The sequence below is a fragment of the Mustelus asterias genome, unplaced genomic scaffold (assembly GCF_964213995.1).
Source record: "Mustelus asterias unplaced genomic scaffold, sMusAst1.hap1.1 HAP1_SCAFFOLD_3299, whole genome shotgun sequence".
Taxonomy (NCBI): Eukaryota; Metazoa; Chordata; class Chondrichthyes; order Carcharhiniformes; family Triakidae; genus Mustelus; species Mustelus asterias.
In genome coordinates this window covers 326-19,423 of record NW_027593244.1, presented here as the reverse complement: position 1 = coordinate 19,423, position 19,098 = coordinate 326, and the positions used below count along the sequence as shown (strand labels likewise).

Genomic DNA, 19,098 nt, shown 5'->3' with positions numbered 1-19,098 from the left:
AGGACATATTTGCATTTAGCGGTTAGCAGTCTGGGTGACAGGTACCATTGAATCTTTCTTTCTACCATCGTTATTGAACAGGGAAGGGGTACATGGAAGCTTTTTGTAACTTTCTGTTGAAACAGGCAGTAATTCTTGCCTGGGAAATGGCTTGAATTTGGGTACATCGAAGCAAATTATTTTCCAATTCCATTTGCAGACCTCCCTTTCTCTTATTTTGCAGTTTATGGACCAGTGTTGGTTAGCCTGGAATCAGGATGGTGGGACACAAGCGACTCTGGATTCTGGTTGTTGTCTGTTGCATGTTGTTCCTGTCACTGTCCAGAGCAGATATCCACAGAGCCAATGCCAAGAAGCTGGCCCGAAAGGCAGCAGCTGCACAAGCTGCCATTGGGAGCCATAGGTGGTGCCCTGAAAATGTGTTTGAACTCCGCTCATGGTCAGAACTATTCTCCGGAGAACGTGTTGATGCCTGGATCTGCTCTTTGATTGGTTCGGTGATGGTTGGGCTCAGTGGTATCTTTCCTCTCCTCGTCATCCCAATTGAGGCTGGGACAGCACTGAAATCTAAAGGTAAACTCATACAAACTTTTGCAAAGAAGAATTAAAGTGTAACTTATTTCTGAATGTTTAGTTCAGCCTGTCACACACACAGTTGTGATCCTCGTGTATATGTACACTCTTTCTCCCACCCAAAATTATATGATTTCCTGGGAGAGGCGAGAAATTAGATTTTAAAACGTGGACCAGATTGGAGGGGTGAGTGGAAAAACTCTTCTCTCACCACCTAGACAATCAAAAGTAATCCAGGAGATCATTCTGGCCCTGATCATTCCTTGTCGTCTTTTGTAAGAGGTAACCTTCACCCCAACCAGAAACAGGTCCAGTTTGAAGGAGTTCAGCAATTCACTGCCATCACATAAACCAGCAACCCATCTGAGGCCCACTATTCTCTCTGAGAAAAGAAGCACCTCCTGACATCTAACCTAGATTTGGCAACATTAAAAATGGTAACTCCCAGATCTCCTTAACGTTTTTAATTGTGATATAATTCTGTTAGGGAACTACAAACCAAAATAATCAAATTTACCAAATAACCCCAAAATGAAGAAATTACCAATAAAATTTCTCTTTCCCTAACTTTTATTTGGAAATGAATCAGAGCCAACTCAAAATAAACATCAAATAACAGACAAATTGTATTTGAAATAAGAAGGTAAGCGTCAATTTAAAGAGTCAATACGACGATTGATTATTTAGCCATCAGAATTTGCATCAGTCTCTGCAGATGTGGCAGAGTTCCAAAGTTCTTTGGCCTCTGGTACATAGGGGCTGGGATTCTCTACAAAGAAAATGTGGGAAAACAGGAGTAATTCCCGCCAGTTTTTTAGGGTACTTACCAGAGCGAATCTTCGATACTCTGAGCAATGCAGAGTAATGCAGAGTGCCTCAGCGTGATTCACTCTGGAAAGTGAAGGAGGTCTGGCCTATTTACTCCTGAGAGGCCAGTAGCATCGTGCTGAGCGGAGGCGCTGTGCATGCGCCGATCTGTCAGAGCAGAGACTGGTGCATGGGCCCTCCCATTCCCAGCCTCTCAATCACTGGCCTTCCAAACCACCCCCCCCCACTTCCTCAGCCTCTGGCCCCGCTCCCTTGGTACTGCCTGATAGGCAGTGCCAAGGTGCCTGGTGGGCAGTACCATCCTTATCCCAACCTTCCTGGGGTACCTCGAAGGCCTCTGTGCCCTCCAGTGTGGTCAGGCATCTGTTCCCCATTAGTGGTCGTGGGGAGCAGTCATAAATGCCGTTGGGGGGACCACTCCCGGCAGGGCCCATGGGGGAGAGGGAAGGGGAGTGGTAGAGGGATAGATGCTAGCGGGTCCACAGACTACTGTCCCGGGCCCGCTAATATTGAAATGCTCAAAAAGAGTACTTGTGAGACACGTGGAGGCCCAGGTGTGTATCGTGAATCCCGCAAAATGGTCGCCGCTGATGATTCCTAGGCCCGCTGCGCTACTTGAGCAGTGCAGTGGGCTGGGAGAATCCCGGCCAGGATTTCTTACTTCCTGCTAAATTGATTTGGCGTTGAGTCACGATCGCTAGCAGCTATATTCCATCCATGATCCCCAGAGACAATTCACCTGAACTGCACACTCCTGCAGGACCTCGGCTAAATTCACAACAGTCTTGACCGAGATTCCCCTTAGATTCCTTTATCTGACCCTTAGACCCTGTTAAATGGTATGGTCAGCTCTTGAAAAACAGAAGCAGGAGAATTGTTCAATTCAGGATGCTTGTCCTTAGATTTAAGTCCTGTTTAACTCTATTATGCATGCACGTTTCCTTATAAATATACCTTCTCTGTTCTCCCCTTTGCTGTAACTCTACAGCTTTGCTACAGCTGTAGCTTTGTCTATCTTTTGTGTGTCTGGCCATGTGTTTCTTTCTTGTGTCTTAACTTCCTTCCTGTTGCCACTATTTCCAGGTCAAGAGTCACCAAGTCATATGAACTGTAGGGGTGGGGGGGGGGAAAGAGAGAGAGAGAGAGAAAGAGAGTGTGTGTGGAGGAGGAGGAGAGAGAGAGAGATAAATTCAATCAGGTTCTCCATCCCAGGACCCGTACTCCCTCTCAGCAACCCGTGCCCCAAAAGAGTGTGGATGTTGGCATGCTGACACCATGTCTGGTGCCATGTTGAGCTTGGATAGGATGGTGAGTGCCAATTCACCCTCACCATGCGGGCACAGGGAGCATTCAGGGGTGCAGCCACCTGGTGCAGTACTTCCAGGAATGATTAGCAGTTCGTACAGACAGGGAAGGAACACCCTCGTTACCATCACGGGATAGTTCTCATGGAGGACCGCACTGACGGGTCCATACTGTGTGGGGAGCCATGTTAACACCTGTGCTCCCGTGCTTGGATCAGCAGCTCTGAGACTTGCTAGTTGTTTCTGTTAATGGCGCTAAAGGGGATCACTTAGCATCAAGGGGCGATGCGCTCTCCACCAGGCAGCTTCCTACCCCTGAGCTCTCCGCCAGGCAGCACTCCTTCCACACACGCCGAAAAATGGGCGAGATGAGGTTGTAAGATCACCCCCTTTGTCTTTACTGTTTTACAAACTGTTCACAGTTGCTTTAACTATTGTTTCCCAGACTTAAGCTGGCATCAAACTTTTGGTTTACCTCTGAAGTCTGCTTTCCCATTTTAATTCTGGTTACTGCAGCTTTTTTAAACTATGTTTACTTTATTTTTGAATTCTCCTGAACAATACCTTGGTTTCTGCTCTATTAATTTCAGTCTTCCCAAGACATTTTTTCTGTCCCAATTCCCTAGTTATCTGGACTGTATCTGGGTCTTTGGGAAGTATGCAGCTTTGCAGTTCTCTTGTCCTTCCGGGAGAGATGTTCACTCCTCGATGTTTCAACTGCAATCAAATTCAGCCAAAACTTAAAAGTTTTTCTCCTTTAAAGGCCCCCAGTTGCTAAAAAACACCTACATGCTTCTGCGTTTTATTTATTCTTCACGCTGTAACCCACTCTAAACATCATAAAATCACAGTTGGAATTGAAACCTACCCCTTGTTCTGAAGTTAGTGTTTGTAAAATTATAAAGAAAACTTGTAAAAATTCTAAGAATTGTAAAATTTCATGGTTCTGTTTAAAAAAAATAATGATTTTAAAAGAGATGCAGGTGCAAAAATGCAGTATACAGAGAGCATAGAGTGAAACATCACAAGCCTAGGAGGTGCTGCTGCCAAAACAACAGGATGTTTTTGAATTTTAATCAATCAGTTTAAACTAGACACTTGAATAGCAGCAGCCTATCAGATTTGAATTTGATGTTTTGATAACCTGTAAACCAATCCTATTATGGGGATCTTGGTATGTCATCAGGGGTGTAAGGCACAGCTCCCAGCTCCAGAGAGCCAGACAGCAACTGCCTCTGTCTGCCAACAACTACCACAGATCACAGCTTGAGAGAGAGACGCAGCCAGCAACTGTCTAACAGCACAACAGCCACATTTGTGTCTTAAAAGAAAGCCTCATCCCAATTGCAAAGGTACCAACAGAAGATAGTGAAGACAGAAGAAAATCAACAAAGAAGACAAAATATTCCGGAAAATAACACCTGGTTGCATTTTGAGTGTGACTACAAATTCTATTTTTTTTCTTATAAGTGAGAATTATATGTACCTAAACAGTATTCCATTAGGATAGTGTTTTATTCTGTTTGTTAATAGTTTAGTTAGCCTGTTTACTGTTAGATAAATAAAGTGTTACTTGTTGATTTTTACAGAGTCTGAGCTAGCTGTTTTGATTTGACCACTAAAAGTTGCTGAAGCACAGATATTACCCCTTCTCGCTTACATTTTTAACAGATTATGAAGAGAGCTACTTCTCTTTGAGTGGTTATGTGTTAGTTCTCAGATAGGATATCAACTTCCACACTGCACATACAAATATCTTGTCCAGTATAAATCTATAGGTTTTACCCTTTCTTACACAGAAAAAATAAACTAAATCCACTATACCTTATTTCTAATCTTTACCAATTCAATTATAAATCGCTTAAACCTACCTTTGTTTTCCTAACAACTGCTCTCAAAGGAGCACAAGTCTCAACAGTACCAGAGGCTGGACATTGCTGTTTTGGAAACTGGCCAAGATGAGAAATTAGCTTGGATGTGGTGTAGTTTTGCTGTTGAGAGAACAATTGTCCACCTTAAGCAATGAAATTAGAAATTCTCCAGGCAGGTCTAAATCTTAATCCATAAGGATTTACTGGTTACAGTGACGTGGGGTTCTGTTGTTACATTTAACAAAACGACAGTTCAGTTGGACTGAAAGCTGTCAAGTTAGCTCATTGATGTACGTTTTTACTGACCAGTGGTCATTACTGTCACACCACAGTCAGTTATTAACCGGTACGTTGATACCTGACCAACATACCGATACAACATTTCAGTGAATTCATAACTGTCTTTTGTACCATTGATGGACAGAGCTTGACTTCCATGCTTTTCTTTTTCTACCATTGTAGATGGGTCCCAACGTTTGAAACGACTGTTGAGTTTTGCTATTGGTGGGCTGCTCGGGGATGTTTTTCTGCACCTGTTGCCCGAGGCATGGGCCTACACCTGTAATAGTAACCCAGGTAAGGGATAGACTGAGATGGACCCCACAACTTGTATTCCTGCAGCAAATAAACTGACAAAGTAAAAGGCCATGGCTGGGTAATTTGCTGCTTCTGCCCTGTGGGTATGGATATGAAGTTAATGAGCTCATCTCATTTAGAGTCCAAGTCGGGGGGAATCTAGAGGAAATGGTTGTTGAAAGAGGAGTTGGACTTCTCAAAGAAGATCTTAAATTGATATGATTTCCATATGTCTCAACCCCATTCAGAAAAGGAGAGCAGGATAAACCCAGTAGCTATTGACAAGTTAGCCTGATATCGGTGGAGAAAGTATATGGAATTTAATAAGCAATAACAGCATGGATACAAAGTAGCAAAAAGCTGAGTGCATTGGTGAAAGGTCGTTTATAAGACTAGATGGAAAGAAACAGTGGTAGTCCCTTGGGGATTAGCATTAGAGCTGCAACTCAATTTGATGAGGTGCAGAAACCTGTGATTCACATACACAATTCTTTGTGGCAAGACAAGACTTTGGGGGTGATTCTCCCACCCCGCTGCGCTAATTTTCTAGTGCAGTGGAGTGGGAGAATCTCGCAGCCGGGCATGCATAGGATTCACACATGCTTTCCCGTCGCGAACGCATCTCCCAACGCCGGATTTCTGGCACCATCAGATCCACGCTGGAAACCGGCAAGAAGAACAAATAAGTTATTTAAATGTAATTTAAAAATAATTAGCGGGCCTGGGACTGAATTCTCCGGCCTACCAGCCTCTCCTACCCCGCCAAAGTGTTTCGCTCCAGCGGGGTTTACAGTAGGTCCCCACTTCCAGGGAACTATAGCAAAGACCCCTTTGGAGGGAGGGGGGGGGTGTTGGGGTGGCCATGGGCACCCTGGCAGTGCCAGCCTGTGCCCAAAGGGCAAAGCGCCCATGCCCAGGGGGCACCTTGGCATTGCCCATCAGGCATGGAGCTGTGCTGTGGGGGCAGGGCCTGGTAGGAGCAGAGCTTAGGGGGGCAAAAGGTGGAGATGGGGGATCCCCCTGCCATTCTCCATTGGGATCTGGTCAGGGAAGGAGGAAGGCCAGTGATCGGAATGGACTGGGGTCTGCTGGAGCGAGGTGTATGCACTGGGGGTGCGGAGCATTGTCACTTGGGGTGGAGGGGGGACACCTGGAGATTGGGGCAGGGTTCGGCACTGTCTGGGGGTCAGGGAGGAGGTCTGGACTGCTGAGGGGGAGGTGTTGTTTTGGGCAGTGGGGGCTGGAGATTGTGGTGGGCCAGAAAGGGGGCGGGGTCGGAGCTGGCCTGGGAATTGTGGGGGGGCCATGATCATTCCATGTTTTTAAGGTGGGGGGGGGGGTTCTGGGCTGGCCAGCAAATGGGGAGACTGACAGTTCGGGGCCGCTGCACCTGTGCAGAGGCCCACTGGTTTCAGCCTCCCGGGTGGGAACAAGCTCCGCCCCCTGAAATCTAATGATATTCGCGCTGGTGGCCTCTGCAGTGCACAGTGTGGGAGATTGTAGTCTGAACTCCCACTGAAAAAACCAATGTGAATTACACCAGTTTTCCCGTGAATTTGACACTTGGAATATTTTTGGAAGAATTCCAGCCTTTGTTTTTAAAAGCCTTATGGACTTTATAAATAGAGACATAGAACAACGTTCTTGTTTTGTGCACTAAGTCTTGATGAATCACTAGCTAAGCGTTCTGGGCATTGTATGTTAAGAAGAATGTGAAGGCCTCGGAGAGCTTGCAGAAAAAAAGTACTAGAATAGTACCAGAAATTAGGGACTTCAGTTGTTCTCAACGCAAAGGGGATTAAGGACAGATTTCATACAGATGCTCAAAATGATGAAAGATTTTGATAAGTTGGTTGGGAGGAACTGCTTCCACTGGCAGGAGAGTTGACAATTGAAGGACACAAGTTTAAGAAAATTGGCAAAAGAGCCAGACAGCAGGTTACAAATGAAAACTTTTTATAAATATGTATTGAGTTCCGAATTGAAATATCTTGCCTGAAAATGTGATGGAAGCAAATTCAATTGTAACTTTCAAAAGGGAATTGGAAAATATTTTACAAGCAAAATTTTCAGTACTATGGGGATAGAGCAGGTAGTGAGACTAATTGGTTGGCACATTCAAGGAGGTGGTACATTGAAGGAGTTAAATGAACATTTGAACCCGAGGAAATAAAAATACATCTGATGCAACCTGTCAACAGGCTCTTGTTTGGTTGAGTTAGTCAGTCTCCCACTTCTAATCTACTCCTCTAACCATTTTCTGTTTCTGTAGATGGAAGTCATAGTCGCAAGCAGCAGAGGACGTTGGGCTTGTGGGTAATTGTCGGATTGCTTGCATTCTTCATTTTGGAGAAAGTATTTCCAGATAAAGATGAGGATACAGAATATCACACAGTAAGTTACTCCAGTAGCGTACAAAGTAGATGTGAAATAACTATTTGCAAAGCACCCAAGAAGAAATTTGATCCAGCAAACCAGTTCCTTCCACAGTATACCAGCAATTAATCTCCTTCCACAGGGCTGAAGGAATTTTAACGTTTGATACAAAGAGCATAGGAAATAGTTTATGTTGGTTAGAGATGCAGAAATTGCAGGAGGAAGTTTGAGGAAAAGCAGATCACCCTGAGAGCATCACAGGCAGGTTGAGGAACTTCAGCTTGACCAGGCAATAATTTTAACTGTTGCTTCCATGCCGTTCCTACTTGACAAGAGCAAAATGGATGTGTCTTTCTCTTGGAGGCAGTGACCTCTGCTATAATGCAGTGCCACAGGAGCAGACAATCTACAATATCTTGCTGATTTTTGACGACAGCTATAGAAATTCGTAGCATGGAAATTTTCAGCATTGTTTTCTCGGTTGATTTGCCAGGGCCAAACCAAAATTCACCCCATTTCCTTAATTTCTCCCATTGTCCTGTATCGTCTTCTACGTAGATAGAATAGTAGATACGATTTTCCTTTTTAAAAAATGCAATGCCTAGATCATTCCATGTGGCAAAACATTCTTTGTCCTCTCCTATCTCATTGTATGGTGGAGTAGACTCATGGGCCAAATAGCCTACTTCTGCTCCTATGCTTTATAGTCTGTCCCTTTTCTCACCCTTAAGTCTTTCCTAGTACTCCCACCAATCCCTAATCAATCAATCATACATACAGACACACTAACTTGAAAGAAAATTGACTTTCTTTCTAGCTGGGGCCAGTCAGTAGTAGTCGGGACCCTGGCTGATTTCATTTATGGATATTGATTTCCGTTACCACACTGATGTTAGCAAGCTCAGTGTGTACTGGTGATGAACTTGGGACCTTCCAGATCTGTATGCTTCTATTATAAATTGTTTTTCAGATGAGAATTGTACTTTCAACAACACAAGTGGAGAATGATGAATTAGATGATTTGGAAATACTTTGCAGCAGTTTACCTCCTCTCTGAATTTCTTTTGAAGGATTCCCCAACTTTCTGCAGCTGATTGCTGATTCATTCTATCTTAACAATGCTGCTGGGTGGAGCTGCTAGGCTAGCAACCCTTGCTGGTGACATTGTTTATTTTTCAGGATTTATGGTCTGAGCTGTGAGCCAAATGCAAGCAGCCGTTGAAGTGCCGCAGAGCAAGTAATGATGTCTCTTCTTTTTAATCAAGCAAAATGCTCCTGTAATTGCAGCGGGCATCTTTAAAATCACCCTTCAAAACCCAAAAGAAAGAAACATAGACACAGTAAAACATTAGACTTTCTAGAAATGTTATATACCCTCTCACATGTACTTGAAATACATCTCTTCCAGGCCTATTGATGGCTTTAGTACAGGTACAGTGTCTTAAAACCAGCAAACAAAGTGGGTACTGGATTTTGGGGTCACGCTGGTTTTCAGGTGGGGTGGTTCAGATCGAGCAGCTAATCTGTTATTTTCTTAGTATAGACTTGTACCATGTCTTTGGCAGTCAGCTGAGAATGTAGTGACTGCAATAGCTTGCATTGATCAAAAGTCCTATAGCTGAAATCACACAGATTGCCATTGCATCACTCTTGTCAGTGAACTGAGGGAAGATTATTTGCAGGAGAGAAAGCAGTATGTCCCTTAAAAAAACATCCAGTTCTCGGATAGCCAAATTGGGGGTTTGTACATGTACACAATTGTTTCTCCTCCTAATTCTTAAATTGTGTTTTAATGTTTCACAGAAATTGCATCTGTTGCTGTTAATTGTAAATGTACTTAGTGTAAAGGCCAGTGTGGTGTAAAAGGCAGACTAGATGGCAGCCTTGAATTACTGAAGTATGCTGTTACATGCGTTGACCAGGACACTCAATTTTATTCCTCAACCAACATCATTAAAACAAATTATCTTATCTCATTGTTTGTGGGATGCTACCATGTACAAATTAACCACATTTCCTGCATTACAACAATAACTACTTTTCATTGGTTGTACATGGTGATGTCCTGAGGCTATATAGATGCAAGTCTTCCTTTTACTTTGAAAGAAATGTTAAAACTTCCTGCAGCAAATGGGCCTCTTATTTTCATATCACGTGAAATGTTGTCGTCCTCTTTCTAGGCACCTTTACAAACAAAGAGAACATTGCAGAATGGGCACCTTTGTGTAGATAAGGCAATCAAACGCCTTAAAAATGGAAAACGCATTTCCTCTGCTAGCACTCATCGCAATGGTTCATGTGTGCAGTTTATTAACGGGCACTGCCATAGCTCTTCACTGCAGTTTAGGGCATCTACTCAGCCTGTTCAAACCATTAAGGTAAGGGGGTCATTCTGTTTTTTACCATTGAATTCTGCTCTGCTGCATTATTCTTCATTGGAAATTTGACACTGGTCTTTTTTGTAGATTAGTGGATATCTGAACCTTATTGCCAATGGCATTGATAACTTCACACATGGTCTGGCAGTAGCGGGGAGCTTCCTTGTCAGCAGAAAGGTAAGTAAAAGAGAAAAAAATGATTTGCAAAGAGAGTGGTAGAATCCAAATTTTAACATCAGTACGGCTTGTATTTATATAGTTTCTTCATGTTAAAATTGATTCATGGTGCTCGATGGTTTTATATTGAATAGTAGATACCCAGGAGTGAGTTACTGACTCAAGTCAAATCAAGGTGCTCGATAAGGGTTTATATTGAATAGTAGATACCCAGGAGGGAGTTACTGACTAAAATCTAATCAAGGTGCTTGAATGGTTTATATTATATAGTAAATACCCACAAGTGAATTATAGACTAAAATCTAATCAAGGTGCCTGATGGTTTTTATATTGAATAGTAGATACCCAGGAGTGAGTTACTGACTGAAATCTAATCAGTATTCTTGGTGGGTTTTAAAATGAGTTGTAGATACCCAGGAGTGAGTTCCAAACTGAAGTCAATTCAATACAGAAATATAGAAAATAGGAGCAGGAGGAGGCCATTCGACCTCTTAATCCCACTCCACCTATTCATTATGATCATGTTTGAATATCCAACTAAATAGCCTAATCCCCCCCCCACCCCCACCCACATGTGCTTTGATCCCCTTCACCCCAAGTGCTACATCTAACTCCTTGAAAACATACATTGTTTTTGCCTCAACTGCTTTCTGTTGTAGTGATTTTCATAGGCTCACCAGTCTCTGGGTGAAGAAATCTCTCCTCATCTCAATCAACATGCTCAGTTGATTTCTGTATTGAATACTGGATACCCAGGAGTGGTATGGACTGTAATCTAATCGAGCAATACCTAGAACTGTGAATCACCTCTTTGCCTCTTGCTTGCTGCTTTGTGTACATTGGTATGTATACTGTAAACATCATGGGCAATGTCTGTTGGTAACACGTGTTCTAACTTTTGATGTTGATAGAACTGTATTTGTCTACTTCTTGGTGATGCTCACACTGCTAAAGGTCATTTTGACTCAACTCCCCAAGTGTCAGGATGTCCCCGAGTGCCTGCCAGTCTTAAGTTGCATGTAACAGCCGTGCTACACAATGTGTGACCTTTTCATGGTCAGTCTGTTTGCCCTGGGATGGGGGGAAATAATGTTCTCATTTGAAAGGGTTCACTGAGGACATTAAGGAAACGCAACACTGGCCGCTGTCTCCATTCCCAGGTAAACATCTTGTTGTGTTTCTTGATCCCTCTACTTTGTTTTGCACGATGCACCCTCATCGGATCAAAGAAGAAATTATTTTTCCAAGGGAAGCTTCTGTAAATTTGTGCTTGCTCCGGACAGTGTTCCTTCCAGTTTTTTCTATACATTGTCGCCTCACAGTTCTCAACCAGATGACTTTGGTAATAATGTCACAAAACCAGACCCGACTATCCTGTTTGCTTTAATATTCAAGGAATAGACGGTCCCGGGTCCTGTTGTATGTGTAACCAAACAAAAGTGATGGAAATACTCCAGGTCTGGCAGAATTTGTAGAGATGGAAATAGAATTAACATTTCAGATCGATGACCTTTCATCAGAACTTTGGTAAAAGTTTGAAATTTAATCTGTTTTAAGCAAATACAGAAGCAGTAGTAGCAATGGAGGGCAAGGGAGAACAGAGGAAAGCTCTGTGACAGGATGGAGCCAGGAGGAATTAAATGACAAAAGGGATGATGATGCAAATAAACTATTGATGGAACTTGAGGAAATGGAAAAGCAGCATTGTCACAAACAGCTACCCTGTAAAACAATTCAGGGCATGACTTATGATGTGAAATTGCTGATTGCAGTTTGAGTTCTGAATGCTGTTAAGTGCCTAACTGAAAGATGCAGTGCTGTTCCTTGAACAACTTTTGAGCTTCATTGGAACTGTACAGGAGGCCGAGGACAGAGAGATCAGACTGGGAGCGAGGCGGAGAATTAAAATGGCAGGCCACCCAAAGCTTGGGGTCATGCCTGCAGACTTCTGAGGTTTCATACAAAACAGTCACCCAACCTGTGTTTAATCTGCTCTGTGTAGAGGAGACCACACTGACTAGCAAATACAGCATATCAAATAGAAAGTACACGTGAATTGCTGTTTCATCTGGAAGTGTTTAATACCATGGAAAGTAAGAACGGAGAAGGTCAAGGGCAGGTGTTGCATCTCCATGGCTAGGTGCCACGGAAAGGGGAGGGAGTGTCTTGGGATGATTGAGGAGTTGACCAGGGTGTTGGGGAGGAAATGGTCCTTTCAAAATGTGAAAAGGCGAGGAGACAAGAGGTGTTTGGTTGGAGATGATGGAGAATGATGCATTGAATGTGGAGGCTGATGGGTTGGAAGGCGAGGACAAGGTGAACCGTATTACAGTTTGGGGTGAGAGTGGGAAAGGGTGAGAGCAAGGATGCGGGTAGTAAAGAAGACATGGTCAGGGCAGGTTGAGAAATTGACACTGAGGATGAAGAAAGTCATCTGAAGCACTGGTATGGAAGATTACGTTATCAGAATAGATGTGAAAAAAACAACTTGGTGAATGTAATGTAGTCCTTACAGAAAACAGGACAGGAGGAACTGTAGTCGAGACAGCTGGGGCACTTGGTGGGTTTAAGTAAAAATTGATTGGGAAGAATTTGAGATGGATCAAATGATAGCAAGGGAAAAGTCCAAATTGGAAACAAAGTTGATGACATTTTGCAGTTAAGGGTGAGAGCAGGAATCAGTGCCACTGTGCTTTCTTAGCTGCACGGCTGTATGGCCACGCTGCAATCAGGGATGTGCTGCACAATAAACAAACAGGCCTCATGCGAACAACATTCCCTTCAGATGTGCACCTGCAAGGCTGCACACCAATCCTAAAAGACCGGGTAATCCAAAACATCAGCCACTCAGTAAGCAGAAATTATAGGAAACATTGGTGCAGTCATTAAGATTTTTTTAAAAAGTGAGGATTGGAATAAAGAATGTTTTACATATTCCATAATGCGGCAACTACTCTAAGGACTTTTACAGATTACCATAACCACATCTTAGTTGAAAGAAGTGAGTGGAGTAAATGAAGAATGTGTTGCATGTGTGCTTTCTTTAGGAATGTAACTGATTTTATCAGGGTTGTTTTTTTCCATGTCCTGCTGGTTAATATTTTTGAGTGGTGTCAGGGTAGGTTTCTTTTAATAAATGGTTGTAGTTAAATTGATTTCACCATCTCTGTTATATATTTGGCTAGATGTTGTGTTGTTGTGCTGCCACTTTGAGTTTCGTTACCTGTTTACTTTGTGATGTCATCGGCTGCTTCACAGGCTTTTATGATGTGGAGATGCCGGTGTTGGACTGGGGTAAACACAGTAAGAGTTTTAACAACACCAGGTTAAAGTCCAACAGGTTTATTTGGTAGCAAATGCCATTAGCTTTCGGAGCGCTGCTCCTTCGTCAGATGGAGTGGAAATCTGCTTTTAGTCAATCCCTTCAGACGTGAACAGGCTTTTAGTCAGTTATAGTCCAAGTCTTTATACAGTGAAAACCTTCTCAAAGCCTTGTTGACTGCAGCTAACCCATGTGCTGCCACCCGACTTGCTTTTATCCTCAAGTACAATATATACAACAGGATAAAAAGAAAACTGGCAATGAGGAGCAGATTAAAAATTCTCTTCCAGCAAAAAGGCAGAAAAGGAAAATTGGAGCTGCACTTGTTGAAGGGCCAAACTCCTTTCGATGTTTCCAATGATCGGAGCAGAATCAGCAGCACATCAGCGACCACACCTGACATTGGTGTGGTAAGGTAGTGGGGCAGAAAGAAAAGTCCCTACCGAAAAGCAAAATTGGGGCAATCTGAACAGTTGAGGATGCAGAGCTCACCATGTGCGTAGTTAAAGCACAGCACAGAGGAAAAATGAAAAGCACGGTAGCACAGTGGTTAGCACTGCTGCTTCACAGTTCCAGGGACCTGGGTTCGATTCCTGGCTTGGGTCACTGTCTGTGTGGAGTTTGCACATTCTCCTCGTGTCTGCGTGGGTTTCCTCCGGGTGCTCCGGTTTTCTCCCACAGTCCAAAGATGTGCGGGTTAGGTTGATTGGCCATGCTAAAAAAAAAATTGCCCTTAGTGTCCTGAGATGCGTAGGTTAAAGGGATTAGTGGGTAAATATGTAGGGATATGGGGGTAGGGCCTGGGTGGGGTTGTGGTCGGTGCAGACTCGATGGGCTGAATGGCCTCTTTCTGTACTGTAGGGTTTCTATGTTTCTAAGATCTCCTTTGCATTGCATTGAAATCTGGAGCTAGCTGTTACATTGGCTCACATTGAAAAATTGAACTCGACCATTGTTATCAAGGGAAGCTCCTTGAAAATGTTATTGCACAGATCCTAGTAACCCAGTAAAAATAGCAGGAAGGTTTGGCATCATTGATTGGATTTATTATTGTCAGATATATTGGTATGTAGTGAAAAGTATTGTTTATTGCACGCTTATACAGACACAGCATACTGTTCATAGAATGCATCGGGGAGAAGGAAAGGAGAGGGTGCAGAATGTAGTGTTACAGTTATAGCTAGGATGTAGAGAAAGATCCACTTAATACAACATAGGTCCATTCAAAAGTCTGATGGCAGCAGGGAAAAAGCTGTTCTCGAGTCGGTTGGCGCAAGATCTTTTTCCCCACGGAAGAAGGTGAAAGAGGGCATGTCCGGGGTGCGTGGAGTCCTTGATTATACAGGTTGCTTCTCTGAGGCAGCAGGAAGTATAGACCAGGTCAATGGATGGGAGGCCTGGTTTGCGTGATGGACTGGGCTACATTCACAACCCATTGTAATTTATTGCGGTCTTGGCCAGAGCAGGAGCCATACCAAGCTGTGATACATCTGGAAAGGATGCTTTCTAAGGCACATGTAAAAAAAATGGTGAGAGTTGTAGCAGAATTTCCTTAGGCTTCTGAGAAAGTAGAGGCGTTGGTGGGCCTTCTTAACTATAGTGTCAGCCTGGAGGGACCAGGACAGGCTGTTGTTGATCTGGACACTTAGAAACTGGAAACTCTTGACCATTTCCACTGAATCACTGTTGGTGTAAACAGGGGCATGTCCCCCGCTCTGCTTCCTGAAGTCAGTGACCGTCTCCTAAAACACCTCATGTACCATTGTGAATTTCATGACTGTCTGGATGATAGAATTAGAGACTGTTTGGTTTGGCTGATGAATGACAGCGGAGACTGCTAACTGAGCAAAACTTGATTCTTAAAACAGCCTTAGAAATAGTTGTTTCAATTGAGCTTGCTGCTAAGGAGGGTTCTCAGCTTGGAGCAGGCACGAGGATCCATAACATGGGTGCCAGCCAGAGAGAGTCTACCCAGCAACAGGCATGTCATCACAGTGCAAAAAGGGACCATTCACAGGTTGATTGCTGGTGCAGAGAGAGCCACTGCGAAAATTATGGAAAAATTAGTCACATCGCATGAACTTTCATGGAGGAAATCCCCACTTCTCTCGGAAAGAATGCTCAAGTAGATCAGAATACAGGTAAAAAGGCGAAACAAAATGAATTCCACCAAAACAATTTAGTATTTTTTGCAGGAAGATAACATGCTGGCGACTGAGGCTCAGGTCCAACGACAAGCCAGAAGTGATTCTGTGATGGGAAGATACTGTATATGATGCTAAAAGGGCGGATAACAAGAACACAACCTGAATTAATCATAGAATCCTTGCAGTGCAGAGGGAGGCCATTCAGCCTTCGAACCTGCATCAACAACAATCTCACCCAGGCCCTATCCTCTTAACTCCATGTATTTACCCTGATACTCCCCCTGACATGTATTTGCCCTGCTTGCCTCATCTTTGAAATATGGGAGGAAACCAGAGCACCTGGAGAAAACCCACGCAGACGGGAAGAAAGTGCAAACTCCACACAGACAGTGACCCGAGGCCGGAATTGAACCTGGGTCCCTACTGTGAGGCAATAGTGCTAGCCACTGTGTTGCCCACAATTAAAGCCATATGTTCTCAGAGATCTCGATTTGACAGTACGGGACAGATGCCTGCTGTGTGGGAAAAGGGTAATAATTTCTCCAAATTTGCGACAGACTATTGGAACAATTACAAGAAGAACACCTTTAGACATGTCTAAACGGTTTCTTACATTGCAACCCCACACATTCGATTACTCAGTTCCCCAGCTTTACTACTGCTGACGAGGAAGCTGAGAGCTACCTTTGATTTACTCTTGCTGCAGGCGATGTCTGAGATAGTAGGACACAATCAGCAGTCTCAAATCTTGGGAAGAGAAGGTAATTCCAAAAAATGCTCGTTTTCAAAAGGAAAGCTGGTTTTGGTGCACAGCTACTCCGCCAATGAGAAGTGGGTTCCTGCAACTGCGTTGGCACAAACTGGCCCTGTCTCCCATATAGTTCAAGCTGCAGATGAGATAGTGTGGAAATAATGCATAGATCAGTTGTTAGCTACATACATCAATGTGCCAGCCCTGTGTGTTCCAGAACTATCTCGGGATTTATAGAAACATAGAAACCCTACAGTGCAGAAGGAGGCCATTCGGCCCATCGAGTCTGCACCGACCACAATCCCACCCAGGCCCTACCCCCACATATTTACCCGCTAATCCCTCTAACCTACGCATCTCAGGACTCTAAGGGGCAATTTTTAACCTGGCCAATCAACCTAACCCGCACATCTTTGGACTGTGGGAGGAAACCGGAGCATCCAGAGGAAACCCATGTAGACACGGGAGAACATGCAAACTCCCCACAGACAGTGACCCAAGCTGGCAATAGAACCCAAGTCCCTGGTGCTGTGAGGCACCAGTGCTAACCACTGTGCCACCGTGTTGCCCCCACCACCATCCATGCTCCCAGATTGCATGACTGCGACTGGGGTCAATCAGCAGAGACGAAATTGCTGAAGAATCTTGCTGCTGCTAGTATTTCTTCTGCAACAGACTGTTACGCCTTCCATGGTAGAGACATCCTCAGAAGATCCTGACAGTACCTCTAAAGTCAAGAACAACTGAATCCCTTAAGTGTACAGGCAGGCAGGAATAGATAGCCACCTATTAACTATTATTACTGTGTAATGATTCATCACCTGCTCTTGTATATATGTTTTAATGACTATGTAAAATACTTTGGTTGTTTATCGTTATGGGACCTGAGAAGTAAAGGGACAGATGTGTTGTTGTGCTGCCACTTTAAGAGTCTAGTCACGTGTTTAGTTTATGACTGCTTCGTGGGCTTTTAGTCAGTCTAGCCCAAGCCTTTGTAAGTGAACAACTTCTTAATAAACCTGCTTTGTTGACTGCAAGCAACCCATGTGCTGCAACACTACGTTCTTCTCTGCTCACAAGTGCAATATATACAAGTCACATCTTACTTCAGCTATCTTTGCAGTGAACTGCACTTAACTTGCAAGTAGTGTCAGAATACTGAAGGTGTGCTTCTTACAGTTGTATTATCCATTCCTGTCCATTGCTCAAGATATAGCACTTGAGGCGAAGGGGATCAAAGGATATGGTGGGGGGGGAGGTGGGATCAGACTATTGAGTTGGATAATCAGCCATGATCATAATGAACGGCAGAAAAGTCTCAAAGGGTCAAATGGCACCCTCGTGTTCCTATTTTCTGCATTACTGTGTTAATTGCTGTGTCTATGGCTGTCTGCTTGTTGAGATTGCTGACATGTTCCTGTCCTTTGCTGTAGGTTGGGCTCACAACAACCCTGGCCATCCTCCTCCATGAAGTTCCACATGAGGTGAGAAAGCTGAAACTAAATGTGAATAATTGATCTTGGTCAGACCTTCATTTTAAAAATGTGTCTTAGGAGTGGGCATTGCCATTTCCCTTCTCCTTCCTCCCATCCCAAGAAAAATATTTATTTTGGTTAGATGGCAAGAAAGGCAGGCGTATCATAGCACACAGAGAACCTGCCATACTCATAGAATTGTTACAGCAAAGAAGGCAGTCATTCAACACGTTGTGTTTCTGCTGGCCCTGTGAAAGAGCAACCCAGCTGGTCACATTTCCCTGCATTCTAACTTTTAGTCCTGCATTTCTTTCTCTTCAGCTGGTTTTCCAATTACCTTTTGAAAGCAATTGTGTCTGCTGTAGCACACTCAGCATTGACCCAGTCTGCACCGCACTCTGAGCACTGACCCTGTCTGATTTGATTTATTATTGTCACGTATTAACATAGAGCGAAAAGTATTGTTTCTTGCGCGCTATACAGACAAATATACCATTCATATAGAAGAAAACAAGAGAGTGCAGAATGTAGTGTTACAGTCATAGCTAGGGTGTAGAGAAAGATCAACTTAATGCAAGGTAAGTCCATTCAAAAGTCTGACAGCAGCAGGGAAGAAGCTGTTCTTGAGTCGGTTGGTACATGACCTCAGACTTTTGTATCTTTTTCCCGACGGAAGAAGGTGGAAGAGAGTATGTCCTTGATTAAGCTGGCTGCTTTTCCAAGGCAGTGGGAAGTGTAGACAGAGTGAATGGATGGGAGGCTGGTTTGCGTGACGGATTGGGCTACATTCACGACCTTTTATAGTTCCTTGTGGTCTTGGACAGAGCAGGAGCCATGCCAAGCTGTAATACAACCAGAAAGAATGCTTTCTATGTAAAAGTTGGTGAGAATTGTAGCTGACATGCCAAATTTCCTTTGTCTTCCGAGAAAGTAGAGGCGTTGGTGGGCTTTCTTAACTATAGTGTCGGCATGGGGGGGCCAGGACAGGTTGTCAGTGATCTGCACACATCAAAACTTGAAGCTCTCGACCCTTTCTGCTTCGTCCCCGTTGATGCAGATGGGGCATGTTCTCCTTGATGCTTCCTGAAGTCGATGACAATCTCCTTCGTTTTGTTGACATTGAGGGAGAGATTATTGTTGCCGCACCAGTTCACCAGATTCTCTATCTCATTCCTGTACTCTGTCTCATCATTATTTGTGATCCAACCCACTACGGTGGTGTCATCAGCAAACCTGAAAATTGAGTTGGAGGGGAATTTAGCCACACAGTCATAGGTGTATAAGGAGTATAGTAGAGGGCTGAGAACACAGCCTTGTGGG

At 43.8% G+C, this 19,098-nt stretch overlaps 1 protein-coding gene across 1 annotated transcript; it reads left to right on the top strand.

The window, feature by feature from the left end:
* Positions 1-220: 220 nt before the first annotated feature.
* On the top strand, positions 221-17,787 carry slc39a13 (solute carrier family 39 member 13; the record flags this gene model as incomplete). The annotated part of the gene is made up of 6 exons (XM_078208195.1): positions 221-573; positions 5,039-5,152; positions 7,425-7,546; positions 9,709-9,906; positions 9,994-10,083; positions 17,737-17,787. Coding segments are annotated over exons 1-6 (891 nt in total), but the record flags the coding sequence as incomplete, so codon positions are not given.
* Positions 17,788-19,098: the final 1,311 nt, after the last annotated feature.